At 42.3% G+C, this 23,843-nt stretch overlaps 1 protein-coding gene across 1 annotated transcript in view; it reads right to left on the bottom strand.

Moving 5' to 3' along the window:
- sdk1a (sidekick cell adhesion molecule 1a) overlaps positions 1-23,843 on the bottom strand; it is a 513,213-nt gene that overhangs the window by 15,664 nt on the left and 473,706 nt on the right. Inside the window, 7 exon segments of the mRNA XM_055651028.1 lie at positions 2,849-3,010; positions 4,173-4,310; positions 7,480-7,666; positions 11,600-11,715; positions 11,809-11,910; positions 16,893-16,949; positions 22,486-22,621. Coding sequence (XP_055507003.1) covers positions 2,849-3,010; positions 4,173-4,310; positions 7,480-7,666; positions 11,600-11,715; positions 11,809-11,910; positions 16,893-16,949; positions 22,486-22,621 — 898 coding nt within the window.

The raw sequence follows: 23,843 nt of genomic DNA, 5'->3' as shown, positions 1-23,843 counted from the left end.
TTTATAAATAAACCAAAAGTCCCAATTGCTTCCGGCAAAGCCTCGCTGCTTATTTTTTTAACAAATATTAGCATGTAATTAAACTGAATCAATATTTTTCACCCAATTGCAATATTTGCACTCCTGCTGTTTCAACATTTTTAAAAGCAGCTTTATTTTAATGGTCTGCAAGGCGTCCGTCCGTCAGTGAGGAAAACAATCTTGAAACTTCCAATATGTGATGATCATCCAACAGCAGCCCTAATCCTTTTCCACCTGGGCACTTTGTGGGATTTTAAACTGCAGTGTTGCCAATTGGATTGCGAGTGTGTGATGGGACACCTTTTTCAAGTGGATTTTCTGAATATCCTGAAAGAGGATTTCCTAAAAGAGGCAGCACGGTGGCGCAGCGGTGGAGTAGTTGCCGTGCAGCGCTAGAGATCGTATCTACGGGTGCTGTCTGTACGGAGTTTGTACGTTCTCCCCGTGACCTGCATTGATTTTCTCTGAGATCTTTGGTTTCCTCCCACACTCCAAAGTACAGGTTTGTAGGTTAATTGGCTTGGTATAAATGTAAATTGTCCCTCGTGTGTGTGTGTGTAGGATAGTGTTAATATGCGGGGATCGCTGGTCGGTGCGGACTCGGTGGGCCGAAGGGCCTGTATCCGCTCTGTATCTCTAAACTAAACTAAAAGGATAGCAGTATGGAAGGAGGGTGGGAATGTGATAGTGGGGATGCTGGGGATAGAGCAGCGGTGGTGGGATGGATGAAGCAAATATTGTCAGGGAAGAACAGATGGTGGCCAATGGAAGTGGAGTGTAGTTGGTGGTTAGAGTCCTAGAGCATCTTGGAGTGTAGTTGGCAGAGAAGATGGTGCATGGTGTGTGGAGCAGTTGGTGGTTACGTTGGGCCAATGGTTCTTCATGTGAGGAACAAGTGTTTGATGGAGGAGCAGTAATGATAATGGGGGACAGGGCAGTGGGGATGACAGTCAGGGGGAAAGGAAAAGGTCCAGGGTCTGAAGAAGGATTTCGGCCCGAAACATCGCCTATTTCCTTCGCTCCATAGATGCTGCTGCACCTGCTGAGTTTCTCCAGCATTTTTGTGTACGTTCGATCTTCCAGCATCTGCAGTTCCTTCTTGAACACAAAGGTCCAGGAGTGGTGGGCTGCAGTCGAGGGAAGGGTGGGAGGAGCGCATGAAGCGAGGAGGGTGAGGCGGCAGAGATCAGAGGTGAAGGGACTAAGGTCGGAGGGAAAGGAAGGAAGGGGAACATGATCGGAGGCAAAGGAAGAATAGAGGGAAGGAGATGATAGTTGGAGGGTGCGGATGATTGCTGATGGGGAGGGATGGCGGTGCTTGATGGGAAGGGGATTGCCATTGCTGGGAAGGGGATAACTGCTGAGGCAGAGGGAACGTTGGTCCAGGGTGAGATGCCCGACAGAGGAGGAAGCAGGTACTTGAGAGGATTCTTTGGTTAACAGCTGCGGAGGAGTTGATGGATTCTCTTGGGCTTCAGGGGGTTGTCGTGGAAAGACACAGACAGTGGGTGGAGGACAGCTGATATTGGATAGGGGTGATCAGGTGGGAGTCCATGATGCAGAACTGTTCGTGGTTAGAGATGGAGCAGAAAGTTCTTGGTGAGAAAGCAGACCCAGATTTGATGTCTGAATATAGGGGTAGTGAGGAAGAAAGGCTGGAGTTAAAATTAAATCAGACTTGGAGCCAGATTTAAATTTAACGTTTGCCAGGGGTTAGGAATGGGAACACGAGGCATTTCCAAGAGTCAAGAGTGTTTAATTGTCATATGTACTGACAATGGAAAAATTAAATTCTTATTTGCAGCAGTTTAACAGACACAATTACACACAGATAAATATATAATAATCAAAACACAATAAATCAATAACCGTAATATTAGACAACCATAATAGTAGTGCACAAACCAAAGTCAGTAGTGCAACCAAAGCCACAGTCAGTAGGTCATATCTGCTGAGGTTAGTGTTCTGTATTGTTCAAGAACATGATGGTACATAGAACATTACGAATGAATGAAAAACAAGTTGAAATGCAACTACTCGTCATTCAACCATATGTTCAGCTTTTGTTCTTCCACCTTCGGCCTCTCAGCATTGCTTGTCTTGGCAGATCCCCGTTTCACCAGCCTACAGTGTAATGGCCGACTGCATTACTATTTATCTCGGAGGGTACCACAGATTCTCCGTGATCCCAGTCCTGCCGTGCAATTACAGAAACCTCCCATTCAATTTCCAGGCAGTTCAACTTTCTCCATCCTTGAGGTGCTGCTGTCCCAATCATAGATAAGCCTCCTGCTTGTCCAGTTTCTGGTCTCCAGAGCTAGGCTTGAACCCCTCCCTAATCCTAGATCCCCTTCAAATCAGCGTGGAAGTGCTGTTATCTATCCTGCTCCACGGTCAGCAATCAATTTGATTGGTTAACACGTGAGAAATAGTCACACAGCACGGAAATAAGTCCTTTAACCCAACTTGTCCACGCCAACTAAGATGCCCCATCTATACCAGTCTCACCTGCCTGCGTTTGGCCCATATCCCTCTAAACCTTTCCTATCCATGTATCTGCCGAGATGTATTTTAAACATTGTTATAGTACTTGCCTCAACTACTTCCTCTGGCAGTTCATTCCATATACCCACCACCCTCTGTGTGAAATAGTTGCCCCTTGTGTTCCTATTAGTTCGTTTCCCCCTCACCTTAAACCTATGTCCTCTGGAACAAGAAAAGTAATATAAGAGCCTGCTCTTAATATCATCAGGTGTCTGCTCTCCCTTGCAATATCTGGAAGCAAATATCTGCAAATATTTGCAAGAAAACACAACTCAACGCTTACCTTCTTCTGGACCTGGTGTAACGTTTGCCTTAATCTCAGGGCCAAAGCTATAGGTTTTGGCTTGGACATGAAAGCAGTAGGGAACTCCTTTAAACAAATCCCGAACCTTCAGCCAGCGCTGATTGTTGCCTCGAAGATCAACCGTCACCACCTTACTCACACCTGAACAAATGGGAATAAAATAAAAGACTCTGCTCCAGAATGAATGCTCCACAGACTACATCGAGAACCAAAGAAATATATACAAATTTGTCAACAATGTAATTTAAATCTGCCGATAAAGTGCTAGGCCAACTTTTAAAAATGGATTCTAATTATAGATCACACTAGTTCTATGTTATCCCACTTTCTCCACACTAGGAGCAATTTACAGAGGTCCAATTAACCTTCAACCCGCACATCTTCAGGATGTGGGAAGAAACCGGAGCACCCGGAGGAAATTCACGTGGTCACAGGGAGACTGTGCAAACTCCACAGAGACAGTTACCCGAGATCAGGATCGAACCAGGAACTCTGGTGTTGTGCCGCCTCTGATCCCTGTGATACTGGCTGTTTGTTTCTCTCCCCGAGTGAGACTTCACCATCTGTGCTTTTCTTACAACCCTGGATCTTGCAGCTTTTACACTGTTTGTTTTATCTCTGTTCCCTCTCTAACTGCCCATACCAACCTATCACTCACTGGAGTTTGGAAGAATGAGGGGGGACCTCATTGAAACATACAGAATAGCGAAAGGGTTGGATAGAGTGGATGTGGAGAGGATGTTTCCACTAGTGGGAGAGTCTAGGACTAGAGGTCATAGCCTCAGAATTAAAGTTAGTTCTTTTAGGAAGGAGATGATGAGACATTAGTCAGAGGGTGGTGAATCTGTGGAATTATTTGCCACGGAAGGCTGTGGAGGTCAAGTCAGTGGATATTTTTAAGGCCGAGATAGATAGATTATTGATTAGTACAGGTTATGGGGAGAAGGCAGGAGAATGAATGGGGTTAGGAGGGAGAGATAGATCAGCCATGATTGAATGGTGGAGTAGATTTGATGGGCCGAATGGCCTAATTCTATTCCTATCACGTATGACCTTATGACTGGATGATTTCACCCAGAGTCTATCCCCACACCGCCCCTAGCTTCACCTTATCAGCCATACTCCATTTGTCCTCATCAGCCTTCCCCTACACTTTCTTCAACTTCAAGATCTGACAAAGGGCCTTTGACCTGAAACTTTTGTTTCTCTTTCCACAAATCCTGCCTTAAGTGCTGATTTACATCTAGTATTTTCTCTTTTTATATCTACTGTGAGGAGCGATGTTTCAGTGACCTCTCTGTACCTTGTACAGATTCCAGTGGCTCGTAGACCAGTCGGTATCCATTCAGAACTCCATTGGGCATGGCTGGCTCTCCCCACAACACTTTCAATGTAGTGGTAGTCACTTCTGTAAACGTAATGAAACTGGGAGCACTTGGAGCTGTTGTAAAAGGAAAACAAAAAGACACTTTTAAATGCTTTAATTATTTAATATTTAAAGCTCAGATTCAAGATTTCAGTATCATTTAGAATTAGAGAAAAATATACACCATGGAAGAAAAAAAAAAGCTGGTAAGTTTGCATAGATATCAATAAAAAACTGGATCAACATTCACCAAGTGAGACAAGTGAGTCAAGTGAAGGGCCTGTCCCACTATACGAGTTTACCCAAGAGCTCTCCCAAGTTAAAAAAATAATCAAACTCTTGGTAAGCACGTAGAATGTACGTAGCCGGTACATCTGAGCTCGGGACGTCTCTTAGCGGCTTGTAACGCTAACAGCAGGTACTCGGGAAACGCGGTGCTTGTGACACTTTTTCAACGTGGTGAAAAATGTCCACGAGAGCCCTGAGTACCTACGAGTGGCTATTACCGTAATTCTCCGAGTTCGAATCAGGGGAAACTCGGGGGAACTCTTGAATTACCTCGTACAGTGGGACGGGCCTTTCAAGTGAGTCAAGAGAGACGTCATATGTCCCAGAAAGAACAATTAAATTCTTACTTCAATTAGAAATTCAGACTGAATTTTGTGTCTATCTTTGGTATAAACCAGCATCTGCTGTTCCTTCCTCAACATTCACCAATGTATGTACAGCAGTCTGAATGATCATAGTCTTACAACTTTGAAGGAACCATTAACAATATTTTGAAAATGTGTTGTATGCTGTACAACAGTCTGTCGCCTATAGTACTGAAGATAGACACAATAAACTGGAGTCACACAGGCAGCATCTCTGGAGAGACGTAGTGGGTGACGGATTCAGTTTGCCGGGATAGATTCTTTATGGCAGAGAAAAGTGCCTGGAAATTGAAGTTCACCATGCTCTCTTTTTCTTTCCAAAGTTATTTAATTAAAAATGTTTTTATCTGGAGTGGAAGATGATAACGAGCATATTCTGGTCACTTCACAACACCAACACATTTTTCATGCTTTTCCAGGAGCACATTTTCAACTTCAAAAATCTGCAAAGCCTGATACTTTGTGCTCGAGGTTTAATCTGTGTTCATCTCCCTCAGCGATTAAATAAGCCACTTTTAAAGATTGTATTTTGAAAGCAATAAACTCATACACCAAATAGCTTTCTTCATGCAATGCACTTTTGGCAAAAAATCAACAAAATAAACATCAGATTCTCATTAGAGCGGGACAATTCTGAACAGATCTTTTATTTTCAGTTGTTACACGTACGTTGGAGAACGTTACACAATAGTAGATGAACTATTTCCAATTTTCATCATTTCATTTTGACTGTTACATGGAACTTACAGTTTAAAATTAGGCCAATTGATCAACTATGTCCTGGAAGCCAAACATGTGCTGTTCAGACTAAATGAAGTTCCCAATTTAGTCTGATTGTTTACAGAAGATGAACGGCGGGATGGTGGTGCAGCAGTAGAGTTGCTGCCTTACAGCGGCAGAGACCCGGGTTCGATCCTGACTGTCTATACGGAGTTTGTACGTTCTCTGCGTAGCCTTTCTCCGCGATCTTCGCTTTCCTCCCACACTCCAAAGACATACAGGTTTGTAGATCAATTGGTTTGGTATTAATGTAAATTGTCCCTAGTGTGTCAGATAATGTTAGTGCCTTGATTGCTGGTCGGCACGGGTTCGGTGGGCCGAAGGGCCTGTTTCTGTGCTATATCTCTAAACTAAACCAAACTGCTCATCGAGATGGACTTTGACTGTTGTGAGGGCATCTGTCTCCACTGCCATTTGAGACAGAGTTTCCCAGATCACAATCACTCTTTGTATGATTTTTATATGTTTCGATTCTGTCCAATCCACCTACCCATTATTTACGTCGCCCTTTTGTAAACATCCCCTCAAAGAGAAACGTATCCTTCCTGTTCTCTCGCCATTTTATATAGCTTGATTAAATCTCTCCTTAGCTTCCCCACCCAAAACAATCCAGATTGAATTTCTCCAGTCTTGGCACCACCTCAGAGAATCTCACTCTCAATCTATTTGTAGCGAATATTCATATTATCCCAGCGGAGGGAAAGATAAGAAAATTCTGACTCTTGGACAATGTTATTACAAATTGAGACACAATTACAATTCCTCACCAGAATATGCTATTACAAATATAATAAGATTTCTCTTGGACTCACGTCATCCTTATTGATTTGAAAGTGCTCTCTATAAACTGTTCACAGTTGTGAATATGTCAGTCAGGTTCCTTTTACCAGTATGTATAAGAAACTAGCTTACAAGGACAAGAATTGAAATGGGAAGAATAGTGCATGGAGGACTCTATTTCAGTGCTGTTCTGTCTATGAATCTCAGTCACGACTCCAATATCTGCAAGTGTTAACAATCCCCCAGTTTCAAATACAGATGGTTACATTTCACACATGGTCTACAACAGTGTGAGCACAACTTATTATGGGTCAAATCGCAGCTGAGCTCAACACACATCAATATTTACCTTCCAGCAGGGGTTGCTGGAAATAATCAGGAGCTGTGCTCTGCCTCTCCTTTTACTGAAAGGATGTTGAGAGTGGTGCTTTCAAATTGATCAGCTGAGATCAGCTAATTTAGCAGGCAATGGTCAATGAATCTGAAATCCTCTCATTCAGCGCAGCACAATTTCAAAACAGTTGAGACATCTTCCAAAGATGTCAAGGGGGAGCAAACTAATTACTTCAGCAGTGAAACCAGCTGAGTTCACTGCATGATATTTAAACAAGTTACATTACAGAGCAGGGACAAGATGTAAATGTGCGAGGCCCAGAAACACGTGTTCAAGAGACACGGCCCAGAAAGCTGATGACATTTTGGTGCAAGATCCCAAGATTCTACAAGGCATGAGACCCAACGAATTGTTCATACATGGCTATGCAGACCTTATACGACAAAAGCCTTTCTCCAAGATTTCCCGTCATTGCCAAATGTTTAAGGACCTTTCTCCTGTACAGTTACAAACTCAACTCAACTCCAAACACCAGCGCCTGGAAAAACACACGCAGTTTCAGTGAGAACATGCAAACTCCACGCAGAGAGCACTCGAGGTGGAGATCAAACCCGGGTCACTGGAGCTGTGAGGCAGCGTCTCTGCCACTGTGCTGCCCTGTTGTGAACAATGTATGAACAGCGAAGGTATTTCTCACCAGCCTGCTCGGTGCGTCCTTCAGCAGGTTGACTGCGAGGTCCATCCCCGGCAGCATTGAATGCCATCACGCTGACCACGTACATGGTGTAGCTCAGCAGGTGCTTCAGTCGGATGGTGTTCTCAGGGAGGAAGAGGACCCTCACCTTCTCTGTATCATTCTGGTTCTCTCGCTCCCAGTAATAGATCTGCAGAGGTAATTTTCACAGCTTTTATTGTACCACCTGAATACAAGCAAAATCTGGGGACAACATAGAATTAATTCAAGTGCTGTACCAACCCAAGAATATCTTTGACTCGCATGAATTGGAAGTAAGCAGCATGTACAAAATTCTTTCAGTTTTTTGCTGCCTATTGAATAATTTCCTTTCCTGATTATCTGGTGATCTGCAGCTTTGCAAGTGCCAGTCTAATTTTGTTATTAATGTATGGGATGAGGAAGGTGCTGGCAAGGACATCTTCTTGACCTGCTTCAGTCGTCTTTGTATTTTTGTTATCTGCACCTTCACTGTAGCTGTAACTTTAGATTCGACACTCTCTGCATTTCCTGGCATTCTCATGTATGTAATGATTTCCCTGGGTTGTTGGCAAAACAGAGCTTCTCATTATGCTTGGTATACTTGACAATAATAAACCAATACCAATAGCTGTACTTCCACAGTAGGGAATGAATGCCAAGGATCTAACAGATCTGAGTAACCAGGATAAGTAGCCTTATGTTATAGATGGTACATTCTACACCCACAGTCTGCAGGTGATGGACAGATACCAACCAAGTATCCTGCTTTGTTCTGGATGGTCTTGAGCTTCTTGCATGTTTTTGCAACTGCGCTCATTCAGGCTAGTGGAAAAACTTCCATCACACATTTGACCGGTGACTTGTAGATAGAAGAAAGATTTGAAGGCATCGGGAAACAAGTCATCACAACAAGATGCGCAGCCTTTGACCTACTCTGGTATACACCACGTATATCTAGCTGGTCCAGTGGAGTATCTAATCAATGGAGACCCACCTCGTGGGTAGATGGTGGGGGATACAATGATTAGAATGCCATTGAACACCAATTAGTTCACTCTTGTTGGAGATGATCATTTTCTGATGTCTGTGAGGCACCAATGTAACTTGCGACTTATTCGCAGATACCTACATGTAGTTTAGGTCTTGCTGCATGCAGGTTGGTTTATCCTTTGACCACTAATTGTCCAAAGTTAATGGTTTATTCAAAAGCAATAATTACAACATAACTTATAATAACTTGACAGAGCCAATAACAGATATGTTCTTATAGCTTCTCTCTCTCTCTCTCTCTCTCTCTCTCTCTCTGACAGTTCAGTCAGGAATTCATTCTTTCAGTTGTCTGCTTGAGCTGCTCAGGGTATTATGCTTCTGCCAATCCCTTTCAGTAACTCTGATCACCCTGTCGGTCAACTTCTCTCACCTCTCTGACTCTCTTGGACAGAGCTGCCTAAATACTGATTCCAGGAGGCGGGTGAAACTAACACGTCAATCATTATTTTAATTACATTCCCAAACTCAACTGTTTCATTAGAGTAGGACAGGTGGACAAGATAGATTCCTCCGATCTTGGGGGCTAAGTTTGAGAAACTATTTCATTTGTCTGGGTCTGAGACAGCTTAGTAAAAATGGTATCTTTCCAAACATACATCAGCTCTTCCTTTCACTTGTGCCCTTGGACGGTTCATAAATAACTTCATCCTGTCTCATTTCAAGGCTAAGTTGTTGTTATTGACTGGCAGCTCTGGCATGTAATTCTAAAAAATGTCTTTCTTATTTGCTCAAGGATTGCTATAGAACCCACATTTTTCACCTAACCTCTATTGTTCACAGATCGCTTCATTTTCTGAGTAGTTGTACATAATGTTGAAAGTTCTGCAATCATCAGAGAATGATGATTTCATTACTATCCAAAAATCCATCAACGTTTGGTTTGAATGAGCTAAATGTCTGGGACTCCACATCTTTCGGGGTAGAAAAGTCCAAAATCTTTCCGTCATCTCAGTCCTAAATGTATATTCTGGTTCTACACTCCTCAGCCAGGGCAAGCGTTCCCCCTGCAACCATGCTATTGAGCCCTGTCAGTTTTAATTGAGATTTCCTTTCATTCTCCTAAACACAGGTTTATTCTAACATGTTTGTTCTCAGAAGTCAATGATGCCACCCCTGGGACCCGCCTTTTGAATCCCTGTTTGGCAGATAAATGATAATTTAGAAGCAGACCAAAATTCTGCGATATTCGAGAGGTGGTCTTACAAAGCCTCTATAAAACTGCTGTAATATATTGAAGATAGAAGTAAAAAGCTAGAGTAACTCAGCGGGTTACCCAGCATCTCTGGAGTAATATATTATTTTCCTGAACTCAAATCCTCTTGTGATAAAAGTCAAATCCTCTTGCAATAAAGATCAAATACTGATAAATACTGTGACACAAATAGTCTTTGCAAGCACTAAACTGTAGAATATTTAGTTGTATTCATTTTAGTAACTTCAAGTTCTGAGTCATTAAATCCTCTAAATCTGTGCTCATTGCTCATATATTTTGAACATTATCTCAATGAGCACCTCATATCAAGTATCTAGCTGTCTTAATCTGCAATAACGGCTCATATCACCAAACGTTGAAACAGGTTGTTAATTTTAATAATTTCGCTGTTTTACCATGGAGTAAAGTAGAATATTATAACAATCACAAAGTATTTTCCCCCCCTCTGTTGTTACAATGTCACTAATTTAATCTTCTGGCTATTTCCCCTCTGTGTTTAACTATTCAATACTTTGCAAAAGTAAACTTGGCAAACCTAATGGCACATTATAAAATATGGAAAAGTTAGTCTTGAGTCAGTCACAGCAGTAGAGTCTGAAGAAGGGTTTCGGCCCGAAACGTTGCCTATTTCCTTCGCTCCATAGATAGATGCTGCTGCACCCGCTGAGTTTCTCCAGCTTTTTTGTGTACTTTCGATGTTCCAGCATCTGCAGTTCCTTCTTAAACAGCAGTAGGGTTGCTGCCTCATAGCGCCAGAGACCTGGGAGCTGTTGCTGTCTGTACAGAGTTTGTACGCTCCCCCCGTGGGTTTTCTCCGGAGCTCAGGTTTCCTTCCACATTCCAAAGACATACAGGTTTGTAGGCTAATTGGCTTGGTAAAATTGTAAATTGTCCCTACTGTGTGTAGGATAGTGTTAGGGTGTGGGGAGCGCTGATCAGCGCGGGCTGAAGTGCCTGTTTCACCACTGTATTCACAAAACTAAACACTGCAGAAACAAAACAATTCCATCTACTTTTGCTTGTCTAGCCATTGCTGAACAATGGTTTGGTGCCTGCATTTAAAATGGCTCAGACCTCAGGGAATATATTTTTCAACAATAAAGCTGCCTTTAAATTGGAAGCATAAAATAATGTTTATGGAGGATAGAGATAAGGTCAACATAGAGACTAGTAACTTAATGTCTCCTTCACATTTTACATTAGTTTCAATGGTTCACTGATTGTTGATCCAACTAACCTTACATTTGGTAAGTGAAAATTATGGTATTGCCTCAGGATGGACAAGAGATTGCTTCAATAAGTGTAAATGGTACTGGTGTCGACAACACTTTGTTATGTTTGGTTAGACTTAGCGTCCAATTCACCTGTGATGTAGTATTCATCTTACATGGGCGGCACAGTGGCGCAGCAGTAGAGTTGCTACCTTACAGTGCCAGAGAGCCAGGTTCGATCCTGATCAAGGGTGTTGTCTGTATGGAATTTGTACATGACTCACATGGGTATTTTCTGGGAGTTCAGCTTACCTCCGTACAGGTTTGTAGGCAAATTGGCTTGGTAGAATTATAATTGTCCCTAAGGTGTGTAAGATTGTGTAAGTGTGCTGGAATTGCTGGTCGGCACGGACTAGGTGGGCCGAAGGGCCTGTTTCCTCGCTGTATCTCTAAACTAGACTAAGCTACATGCCTGGTGAGTCTGTAAAATAATCTGTAATAGCAACAGTAAAATATAAAGGGGCCCGAATGGAATGCTCCCAAAAGTATAAAATGGATTATTTAACACACAGTTATCCATTAACAACAAAAAAACGTTTTTAACTGAGCTCATTGAATTGATGTTTACCTTGTAACCCTGTATTTTGCCATTCTGTGCCTCTGATGGTGGTGGATTCCATGCAACTTCCAGCTGGGTTGCCGTGAGAGGTTTTATCTTCACATCTTGAGGACCTCTTGTGGGAACTAATGGAAGAACCACACAGAGGTTTAGTGGTGACCAAACAATGCATGCTGAAAGAAGAGAAAATGTTTGCTTCTATCCCTCAGCTTGCTCACCTGCTTCTCCCACGTAGACTTCCTTGGGGCTGCTGGCTGGACTCTCACCCACAACGTTGAATGCTTTCATTAAGATTTCATATCTTGTGTATTTCTTCAGATCTGTGAATAGATATGAAAAAAACCTCTATGTTTTACGGGTGCAAGATTTAAACCAGAATGTTTACCATTTTGATTTACAGGTTTGATTGCAAAGGGGAACAGTTCTTTGGAGAAATCAGAAGGTGAGAGGAATTCCCTGAGCAAACAAGAAGTTGTGATTCTCTTGGGCAACCTTTAGTTTAGCCTGAGGAGTCTTTCTCAGATCCAGGTTCACGGGTATCTCTCCCTGAGCTGGTGACAGATTGGAGTGAAGTTTAGCATCTTTTCTATTTCTGGATACTAATCCCATCATTCTTTCATAACCAGGTCTCGGTCCTAACACAAATCTGCTCTATCCTGAGTTTTATTTCCCTTTTATCAATCAGGAGAATTAAAAACAGAAGGGATTCTCAGATGGAAGACACAACTGCCAGTGGCAATGCATTTAAAATGCAGGATGATAAACAGTTAGGGTTAAAGGAACATGTTTTCAGAGATTAGAAAGGCAAGGCCATGAGCGGATTTGGAAACAAGTGTGATAATTTTAAAATAAAAACTCTATTTAACTGAGCCTATGCACACTAACAAAGGTTGGAGGCCAAGTCAATAGATATTTTAAGGCAGAGATAGATTTTTGATTAGTGCGGGTGTCAGGGTTTATGGGGGAGGCAGGAGAATGGTATTAGGAGGGAGAGATAGACCAGCTATGATTGAATGGTGGCGTAGACATGATGGGCCAAATGACCTCATTCTGATCCCAACACATGCAAACTTATGAAACACGTGTGATTGGCAGTGCTTTTTTGTGTTTAATCTACATTTATCAACAATTTTTTCCTCAATATCCCCACAGCTGGGAACACTCATTTGTAATACAATAACTGAACTCTTATGTCTAAACAAATAAATGGTTTTGGGGAAACAAGGAACTGCAGATGCTGATTTACACGTTCTATTTATTCACTTAAGTCATCCATTGGCTAAACACGATGAGTAAACATATATGTCATGTTAGAGGTGCCAGTACTCTGCACCAGCGCGTATCATCACAGCAAAAGCACTGGTAAATGGGACGATACAAGTTAAGGTAGAAGCAGCAGAGTTTATGATGCTGGCAGAGCAATGAAGGCCAGGCAGCAGCATGCTGGTGGAGTTAAGTTTGAAATTCACAAAGGCGCGGATGAAGATTTCAGCAATAGACAAAAGACAATAGATGCAGGAGTAGGCCATTCGGCCCTTCGAGCCAGCACGGCCATTCAATGTGATCTTGGCTGATCATCCACAATGAGTACCCCATTCCTGCCTTCTCCCCATATCCCCTGACTCCGCCATCTTTTAGAGTCCTATCTAGCTCTCTCTTGAAAGTATCCAGAGAACCTGCCTCCACCTCCCTCTGAGGCAGAGAATTCCAAAGACTCACAACTCTCTGTGTGAAAAAGTGTTTCCTCATCTCCGTTCTAAATGGCTTACCCCTTACTCTTAAACTGTGGCCCCTGGTTCTAGACTCCCCCAACATCGGGGGCATGTTTCCTGCCTCTAGCGTGAACAAACCCTTAATAATCTTATATGTTTCAATAAGATCTCCTCTCATCCTTCTAAATTCCAGAGTATACAAGCCCAGCCACTCCATTCTCTCAGCATGTAACAGTCCCACCATTCTGGGAATTAACCAATACTAGAGATGGTGCTGAGGTAGTTAGATTTATATATGTTTTAAAAGTGGAAATCTATTATTTTTTTTGGGGTTCCATTACGTGGTCCAAAGCTCACGTGGAAGTCAAATGTGACAGTCAAGTTGTGAAGCATCTGGTTCAGTCTCAGACACATGTTGGAGATGGTGTTTAAGAAGGAACTGCAGATGCTGGAAAATCGAAGGTAGACAAAAGTACTGGAGAAACTCAGCGGGTGCAGCAGCATCTATGGAGCGAAGGAAATAGGCACAATTTCGGGCCAAAACCCGAAACGTTGCCTATTTCCTGTTGGAGATGGTGTCACTGGCGAGGGAAATGGAAGGCGAGACAGTGAGTGGAGTTTGCCGCAGGCATCAAAGCTAATTGCTTTAGTGTTTCCAGTTTTTAAATCATTGATTAGCACGGGAATCAGGGGTTATGGGAAGAAGGCAGGAGAATGGGGTAAAGAGGGAAAGGTAGATCAATCATGATTGAATGGCGGAGTAGACTTGATGGGCCAAATGGCCTAATACTGCACCTTTCACATGAATTTATGACACATTTCTGCTCATCGACATGAGAGATTCTGCTCATTGAGATTGATGACATCCGTAGCATTTGCTGGACAAGCAGTCAGAACATTTAGAGTCAGCAGAGAGGTGAAAAAGAGGCAGTGGTGATTTTGAGATGCGTGTCAGATCGCAGATCTCATTCCTTTGTTTACTTCCTTGTAACGTACTTTCTTACACATAACCATTAATCCATTGACAAGGTTCCACGTGATAGGCTGCTCTGGAAGGTTAGATCTCATGGAATCCAAGGAGAGTTAGCTGAATGGATAACAATTTGGCTCCATGGAAGGAAGCAGAAGGTGATGGTGGAAGGTTGCTTCTCGGACTGGATGCCTGTGACAAGTGGTGTGCCTCAGGGTTCGGTGCTAGGCTCGTTACTGTTTGTCATCTACATCAATGATTTGGATTACAACCCACAGGGCAGGATTAGCAAGTTTGCTGATGATACAAAAGTTAGTGGTTTTGCCGAAAGTGACGATGGTTGTGAAAGTTTGCAGCAGGATCTGGATCGATTGGCCAGGTGGGCTGAGGAATGGTTAATGGAATTTAATACAGAGAAATGTGAGGTGTTGCATTTTGGGACGTCTAACAAGGGCAGGACCTACACAGTAAATGGTAGGCCTCTGGGGAGTGTTGGAGAGCAGAGGGATCTAGGAGTACAGGTGCATGGTTCCTTGAAGGTCGAATCACAAGTAGATAAGATGGTCAAAAAGGCTCTTGGCACATTGGTCTTCATCAGTCAGAGTATAGAAGTTGGGAGTTCATGTTGGAGTTGTATAAGAGTTGTATTGGTGAGACCCCATTTAGAATATTGTGTTCAGTTCTGGGCACCATGTTATAGGAAAGATATTGTCAAGCTTGAAGGTGTTCAGAGAACATTTACGAGGATGTTGCCAGGACTAGAGGGTGTGAGCTATAGGGAGAGGTTGAGCAGGCTAGGTCTCTATTCCATGGAGCGCAGGAGGATGAGGGGTGACCTTATAGAGGTGCACAAAATCATGAGAGGAATAGATTGGGTACATGCACAGAGTTTCTTGCCCAGACTAGGGGAATCTAGGACCAGAGGACATAGGTTCAAGGTGAAGGGGAAAAGATTTAATAGGAATCTGAGGGGTAACTTTTTCATACAAAGGGTGGTGGGTGTATGGAACAAGCTGCCAGATGAGGTAGTTGAGGCTGGGACTATCCCAATGTTTAAGAAACATTTGAACAGGAACATGGATAGGACTAGTTTGGAGGGATAGGGACCAAGCGCAGGCAGGTGGGACTAGTGTAACTAGGATATGTTGGCCGTTGTGGGCAAGTTGGGCCGAAGGGCCTGTTTCCACACTGTATCACTCTATGATTCTATGACTCTAATAACACCCTGATTCTCCGACTTTACACTAATGCAATATTTAGCAGTCATATAAACATAGTTGGGATGCTGGAAGTAAACTGGAGCACCTGAGGGAAAACTATCAGAGTCACAGGAAGAACATGCAAACTCCACACAGATGGAGGACATGGTTGAACCTGGTTCACTGGAGCTGTGAGCCTGCAATTGCTCTACGAGGAGCCAACAAACATTTGGCAGCCAACGGGCTAATTCTGGGCCTTAGTGACTTTGTAAAACAATCATGTTTATCTAACAGGTCAAAATTTCTACGTAGAGATTGAATCACGTTTCAATAATGTAACATAAGCATTAAATCTTGCTTCCACAAGTTTCCATTTTTGAGCAGAGCAGATGTGTTATATTGCTGTCAGGAGACTGGCTCTCTGTACACTTTATGAAGGTCTTATGGCTCACAAAATCCAAAAGAGGAACAAGGGAGGGAAGATGTAATATTGTAGCAGATCTGGGAAGCAAAGTTTATTACCCCAAGAAAAAGCATTAAAATTTTTCTTTTTTAAAAAGTGATTAAATTAATTGCCAGTGACAGGAAAAGAAAAGAGAGGAATAAAGGAAGCCGTGTGCAGAGATAGGTCGACCAGGAAGGATAGAAGGGATTAGTATTACAGGAACATTTACTGCAAGAATATCTGCTGAATGAATTAGAATTCATCTTTACACAATCCCCTCTGCACATATTAGAAAATATTTAGTAAACCGCAAATGCTGGAGTTACTCCGCAGGTCAGGCAGCATCTCCAGAGAACATTGATAGGCAATGTTTCAGATCGCGGCACTTCTTCAGTCTGAGTTTCAGATCGGGACCCTGACCTGCAGTTACTCCAGCACTTTGTGTTTTACTCAAGAATCCAGAACCTGAAGATTCTTGCATCTCCTTAGAAAAAAGTTAGGTGGCTGATTGCTTTTAAACAACAGAACAGAAAGAGGGTAGATACACTATATCTGAACCACTAATTCAATATCTGAATACTTGTGAAATTTGAGTTGTATAAAAGCTGAAAATACAGTGGTGCAGCTGGTAGAGCTACTGCCTCACAATGCCAAAGAACCGGGTTAGATTCTGACCTCGCACGCTGTCTGTGTGGAGTTTACACTCCCTCTCTGTCACTACACGAGTTTCTTCTGGGCCCTCCATTTTCCTCCTACACCCTAAAGACGTGCGGATTTGTAGGATAATTGGTCTCTGTAAATTGCCCGTATAGCGTAGGGAGTGGATGAAAAAGTGGGATAACATAGAAAGAGTGTGAACAGGTGATGGATGGTTGTACTGGCCGCACTGGGCCGAAGAGCCTGTTTCCACACTGTATCTAAACAAACAATTCAAAATGGAATCAGAACATCAAAAACAGAGCATGTCTACACTTACGTGTTAGTTCAAATTCGGTTACTGTGGAGCTGGTGATTGTCTTGAAGCTACTCTCAGCTATGTGAGGTAAGTAAAGCAAAACGTGAGTTAGGGTTTAGAAAATTAGCATCTGCAAACATTAATGAGCAAAGAGAAGGTTAAGGTTCAATTAATAACATGTAAATAAGTGACAGGGGTTCACTGTAACGTGTTAATGCTTTTAATGCTGTATTCAAATTCCAATCTAGAACAAAGGTATTGACATTATAGAAGCATCAGCTTTACATTTATGATCAGCAAATATGAGAAACATTGCAAACTCATGGAGCTTGTTTTTCAAGTTTTGTGTAAAATATAGTTACATTTTCAAAAGATAATAGGTCACCTTCAGACCAATGAATGGCACTCACTTGCATTGGCTCGTACTTACCTTTATGCAAGTGTTTTATCCAATAATTCTCAAAGTTCTTACTCTTTAGACCTACATCACTGCAGCTCAATTCTATTTCATTGGATCCTAGAAATGTAAACTTAGAAGGAGGCAGCATCAGGTTACTTTCCTTATGTTATTCCTGAGTCAGTACCAGAGGTATTTTTTCAAATCAAACTCTTTCCCAATAGCCTGCGACACCTTTCTGCAAGTAGATGCTAGTGATGAAATTTTATGATGGAACTGACTTCAGAAGCTAAATGTGGTAAAGTATTGCAGAATGTAGTTAGAGTTTGTGTATTTCTACAAAGTATTCCCTCAAGGCTTCTTTTTCACGGCACCTGATATCTAATATTATTAGATATGATAAATGGAGGAGGCAGCCAAGCACGCAGTGGATTGGTTTAGGTGTACATGCTACTATGTTTTAAATTTATACCTTTTACTGTGGCACTGATTAGTAGAAGCATTCAATACCAGCTACTGCTTATTAACTCCAGACTCAAACCCTTCCATCTTTTGAACATTTTTAATAGGTCTCCTTCAGTCTAGACACTAACATGTGCTGTAAAAGACTGGCCGCATGGTTATCGTGCCGAGTGCCAGCAGCAGTTTTGTTAATGGACTCACTGCTTCAAACTTCAATAAGTCTGGAGAAGGGTCTCGACTCAAAACATCTTCTATCCATTCCCTCCACAGATGTCGCCTGATCTACTGAGTTCCTCCACCACTTTGTGTTTTACTTAAACTTCAAGACACATTGGGCCTTGGGTGCAACTGTACATTGTGCTTTGTATTGGGCACAATGAACACAGGAAAATATTGCTCTAGAATACGGTGCTGGGGCAGGTCTGGGGGGGGGGGGGTGGGCAAGGGGAGGGGGGGGGACTGGTTAGCAGAGATGTGATCAGATCTAAGTGGTTATGCTTGGCTGGATATGCAGGATCCTGTCAGCTGTAGATGATATTGGCGAGATTGAATTGATTAACCAGTCAAATTTCCAGAGAGGTAGTTTCTGTCAGAAAGTGGTCGCAAGTGCGTTTCACTCTTTATGAGGTGAGAACCCATTTTTGGGAAATCACATTTGATAAAAACAGCACCACACATTGCTAGCCTCTCGAGCTTTCGTGGTCTCTCATCAGAACTGTGCCACTTCTTGCTTGTGTTGTCCCAGTGAACCAGCCACATTATTCCCACGATAGTCCTAAATCCCTTCTTATAAGGGAACACCCAAACTATCATATGGAATGTTTCAGTCTTTTTCCAGAAACATAAGTATTATTTTTCCTGAACTTACTTTCACCATTTGCATTAAAACCTTCCTTGTGGACAAAGCAAGGTTACTTGAAGATCCTGATTATCAGTAACATTTAAATTGAAACTCTATTTTTCTGATTGTTCATTAGTGTGAAAAAGGAGTCTGAAATATTCTTTTAGCAATCTCTTTCTGTATTCTATTTGTTGACCGCCCCTTTCTATATAATGGCAGCAACAGATATCATCCTAGAAGTGATGGAACACAAGGGGAGCGACTTAAGTCAAATACATCAATAAACTGCTTCAGTCAATAATGAAAATGGAAAGACATTTAAGTGGAACACACATTAAATAAATGAACCAAACATACTGCTGGAACATTTGCAAACTCTGTAGGCACTAGCTCAGTGATAGCTCTGGCTTTAATGCAGACATTTCTTTGCAAATGCGAAATCAATAAAACCAGAAAATGTGAGAGTTAGATACTCTGATCAGTTGAGACACTTTTGCAGCAGATAAATAACCGTCCAATCTTCCCCTAATTTTCTTTTTAAAGTAAGATTCCATTATTGTTCGAGTAATTTTCCCCTTGTTTACCACAGTAGTTTTCCAGACGATATATCCCTGGACAGAGCACTCTGTTTAGTTCCAGTCTGGTTGTTGCTTATACATTGAGTTATAAAATATGATCAAAGCAGAGAGACAGGGAGGCATGTAAAGTTGTCAGTGGGATTTATGTAATAAGGCCCATTACTCTATGCTAGACTGTTCTTCTGTGGAAGTTAGGAGAACCGATCAGAAACTGGTGCATTGCTTTGTTAAATATTCAATGAACACAATAAAGCCTGAATTGTACTGCAACTTGATATCTGTGCAGAGAAGTCATTGAAGATATTCATTCAAGTTATGTCCCCAAAACAAAGGAGCTCTACATTTTCTTTTACATTTTTCTCATCAGCTGGCAAAAGTGGAAGTACCTTTTCAACAGAGATCTGCCAAGCTCACTCCATTACCCAGACACCCAGCTTGCCATCTCTGCCACTACCTTAACCTTTAAAAATGTAATCCCATCACTTATAACAGGCATAGCTGGAATCCATAACATGGCTACAGTGCACATCTACCACACACTGCAGTGACTCACAGTAACACTGAGATGTAGGCCACTGAAGGAGGCCATTTGGTTCACCAAGCCCCTGCGACCCAAAAATGGAACATGCTAATATAATTGTCCAGATTTTGGTTCTAATCCTACAACCTGTGGCTCTAATTTGGATATCTATTCCATCCTAAAAGCGGTGAGACCTTTGCTCTTCACCATCCTATCAGACAATGAGTTCCAAATTCCTACCACAAATAATTCTTCTTGACTTTTCCCTCACCTCTGCCTCCAAGTTACTGACCTCGCTGCTATGTGAAGCTGTTTGCTTTCTTAAAATGTTATACTCTTGAATCAAATCTCCCCTTAGTCTCCTCTGGTTCAAAGAAAACCGCACCAGCTTCTATAGTTATTCCACATAACCATAATTCGCTGGCAGCACTCTCATAAATCTCTCTGGACACTCTCTTGTGCTATTACATCCTTCCTCTAATGAGCTAAGCAGAACAGTATACTGCATTCTGGCTAAGGCCCAACAAATGTGTTATATAATTTCAGTGTTACAGTCCAGATCATGTATTCTATGTCTCGGCCAATAACAGCATGTAACCTGTAAGTCTTTGTAAATACTTTATGTACCCCTGTCCTGTTCTACTCCACAATCCCCTTGTTCCTCTGTATTTCCCACTAATTCACAATTTATCAATGTCTCCATCAACACCCTGCCGCTAAATAAACCACAGCGCCACGGAGCATTTTCACCACAGGAGCTCTGACGTTTCAAAATTGTACCTCACAAACCACTTTTTTGAGGAATGGGCAAAAAAATGCTGCCTTTGTCAGCAAACTCCTTATGGAGCAAATGAATAGAAGAAAAACTTTCTGTTTTTGATGTGACAGACAATGAAACTTGGCATCACATGTATTGTTGAGCAAACAATAGATGTTCCAAAGATGTGAAGGTTTGTAGGTTGATTGGCTTCTGTAAAAATTGTCCCTACTGCACGGGTGATTGCTGATTGGTGATCCAAGGGGCCTGTTGCCACGCTGTAACTCTCAACTAAACTAAACCATAGCCTCAACATGAATACTGGAAGCAATGCAGCCCAGCGAGGGAAAACAATCCATAATCGAGGATGAGTGTTAAAAATAGCAGCCTGGTTATAAATGCACATTCCAATTCTGACTGCTAAACATCAGTGAGAAATCCACAAATGAGAAATATATTGAATTCAAAGCAAAATCACAGAAATGACAGATATTTCAGGTTGGGACCCATCTTCACACCTGCTGTAGCATTTTGTGTCCTTGGATTAAAAACAGCCTAGATTAGAGGGTATCAGCTACAAAGCTACAGCCACAGCCACTCAAGGCGTTCCCCAAGGCTCCGTACTCGGCCTCCTCCTCTTCATCATCTACATCCTCCCCCTTGGTCATATACTCCGCCACTTCAATCTGGACTTCCACTGTTACGCTGATGACACCCAGATCTACCCCGGCACCAAATCCCCCCACAACCCCCCCCTCCCATATATCAACTCCTGTTTGTCAGCTATAAAAACCTGGATGCAACATAATTTCCTCAAACTCAACAGCAATAAGACAGAATTCCTCCTCATAGTCTCCAAAGCCACACTCAACAAAATCAATAACCCCACTCTCACCATCGACGGCACCACTGTCTCCCCATCTCCCCAGGCCCGCAACCATGGCCGTGATCTTTGATTCCACCCTCTCCCTTGAGCCTCACATCCGCCATGTCATTAAAACCTCCTTCTTTCATCTCCGCAATATCGCCAAACTCAGACCCTCTCTCACACCTCCCGCTGCTGAAAGACTCATCCATGCCTTCATCTCCTCCCGACTGGACTATTGCAACTCACTTCTCCTTGACATCAGCTCCACCTACATCAACCGACTCCAACTGGTCCAGAACGCAGCCGCCCGACTCATTACCCACACCAAATCCTGGCATCACATCACTCCAGTCCTCAAACAACTTCACTGGCTTCCCATCTCCCACCGGATCACCTACAAAATCCTGATCCTCACCTACAAAGCCCTCCACCATCTGGCCCCCCATATCTCACTGACCTCCTCTCCCCCTACCAACCCTCACGGTCCCTCAGATCCACATCAGCTGGTCTCTTCTCCTTCCACAAGTCCAACCTCCGCAGTTTTGGGGACAGAGCCTTCTCCAGGGCAGCTCCCAGGCTCTGGAACTCCCTTCCCCAACTGATCCGCAATTCCGTGTCCCTCACCATCTTCTAGTCCCGCCTCAAGACCCATCTCTTCACCTCTGCCTATCCTTAGCCCCACGTGCCGTCCCTTTTCATCTGTGCATTATTTGCCTCATACTGTGTTTTGTATTGAATTCTGTATTTACTTTGTGTACTAGTCATGTCTCTACTATGTATTTCATTCCCCTTACATGTTTTTCCTCTACCTGCTAAATTTTTGTAAGGTGTCCTTGAGACTCTTGAAAGGCGCCCATAAATAAAATTTATTATTATTACTATTAAGGCTTGGACAGACATTATTTCCTTGGAATGCTCTAGGTTGTGGGGAGAACTGATGGAAGTTAGATCAGCGACATCAGCTGAATATTCTCAACTGAAGGAAATATGGTAGATCTCAGGACTGATAATTGAGGCTTCATCTTTAAAAAAACAATATGCACATTTTATTAGTCTGTGAGAAGTAACTCCAAGTGAGATAACGGTGCAACAATCTTTAAAGGTTGGCAGATACAACATATAAACAACAAAGGGGAATATTTTTGAATCACATCAAAGTCGTCGCCAGACATGCCACTTGCGGTCACTCACGTGTTAGTTCCGTCTGCACAGCAGAAGCATCCCCGACATGTTGTGTGCTGAATACAGGTACATTCTCATATGTAAGCTCTCTGTAGTAAATCCGGAACCCCAACAGTATGCCATTTAAACTTTCTTCCTTTGGTGGCTAAGAAGAAATAATACAAAAGTTATTCTCAATTTACACTTATGATGGTGAATGTGTGGAATTACTTTTTACTACAAAATAGGATGCAAAGATGTACACTGAGGGAGACAGAGTGAGGCAGTGAGCATTAGGTATTGATTAAATAAATGACAAAAAGATAACGGATGGGTATAAAACTAAGAAGTGTTAAGTTATCCAGTTTGGAAGAAAAGATAGACAAGCAGAGTAAAGATGGGCAACGTGGTATTATTGGTATTCGGAGTGGATGTGGTATCCCCACTCATGATTCACATTCAGGTACAGTAAGACAATTTTCATATTTCAGGTTTTATGATACGAGGATTGCAATTCATACATCAAAAGATATTTTGCTCTAAAATATATAATGATGAGAGGCATACATAGGGTATTTTAAGATTGTACCCCTACAACCTTCTTCTCAACGTGGAAATGCGTAAGACTAGAGGGTATAGCTTCACGGTGAGAGAGGCAAAGTACAAAGGAGATGGGTGGGGCAAGTTTTTTTTTAACACAGAAAGTGGTGGGTGCCTGGAATGCTCTCTGGGGTGGTGGTGCAGGCAGACACTATAATGGCATTTAAGGAGCTTTAGATAGGCACATGGATATGCAGGGAATGGAGGGAAATGCATCACGTGCAGGCAGAGGAGATTCATTAACCTGCCATCATGTTCAGCATGGGCATTGTGGGCCAAATGCCTGTTCTTGTGCTGTATTGCTTTATTTCTTTGTTCCTGATGGAATCACATCCAGAGTTCCGTATAAAGTTTTAGTTACAGTATTTACACTGATCGAAAAGCTTGCCTGGTGCAAAGAAAAATCACTAGCTTGATTCCTGTGGTGGGGAATGTGCAGGGATGAAAGATTGAGTAAACTGGGTTATACTGTAGAATGTTTAGAAGAATGGGAACTGATCTTATCAAAGGCTTTAAGATTCTTCAGTAGCTTGAAAGAAAAGAGGTCCATGTGAAGTTCTCCCTGCCTTGGGGATCAGAATTGAAGTGGTACCATCTCAAAATGAAAAAGTCAGTCATTTATAATTAAAAATAGAAATTTCCCCAAATAAAGGCCTATAAACCTTTGGAATCTCCACCTAACTCAGATGTGGGTACTCAATAATTAAGTGTACTCAAAACAAGAATGAAGGGAAACGGGGATAAGAGATAAACAGAGCTGAGATGGAAGATCAGTCTCGATCTTGTTC

Source organism: Leucoraja erinacea, chromosome 20, assembly GCF_028641065.1.
Source record: "Leucoraja erinacea ecotype New England chromosome 20, Leri_hhj_1, whole genome shotgun sequence".
In the NCBI taxonomy this organism is placed as follows: domain Eukaryota; kingdom Metazoa; phylum Chordata; class Chondrichthyes; order Rajiformes; family Rajidae; genus Leucoraja; species Leucoraja erinaceus.
The sequence above is the reverse complement of the archived record's forward strand: the minus strand, read 5'-3'. Positions and strand labels throughout refer to the sequence as shown.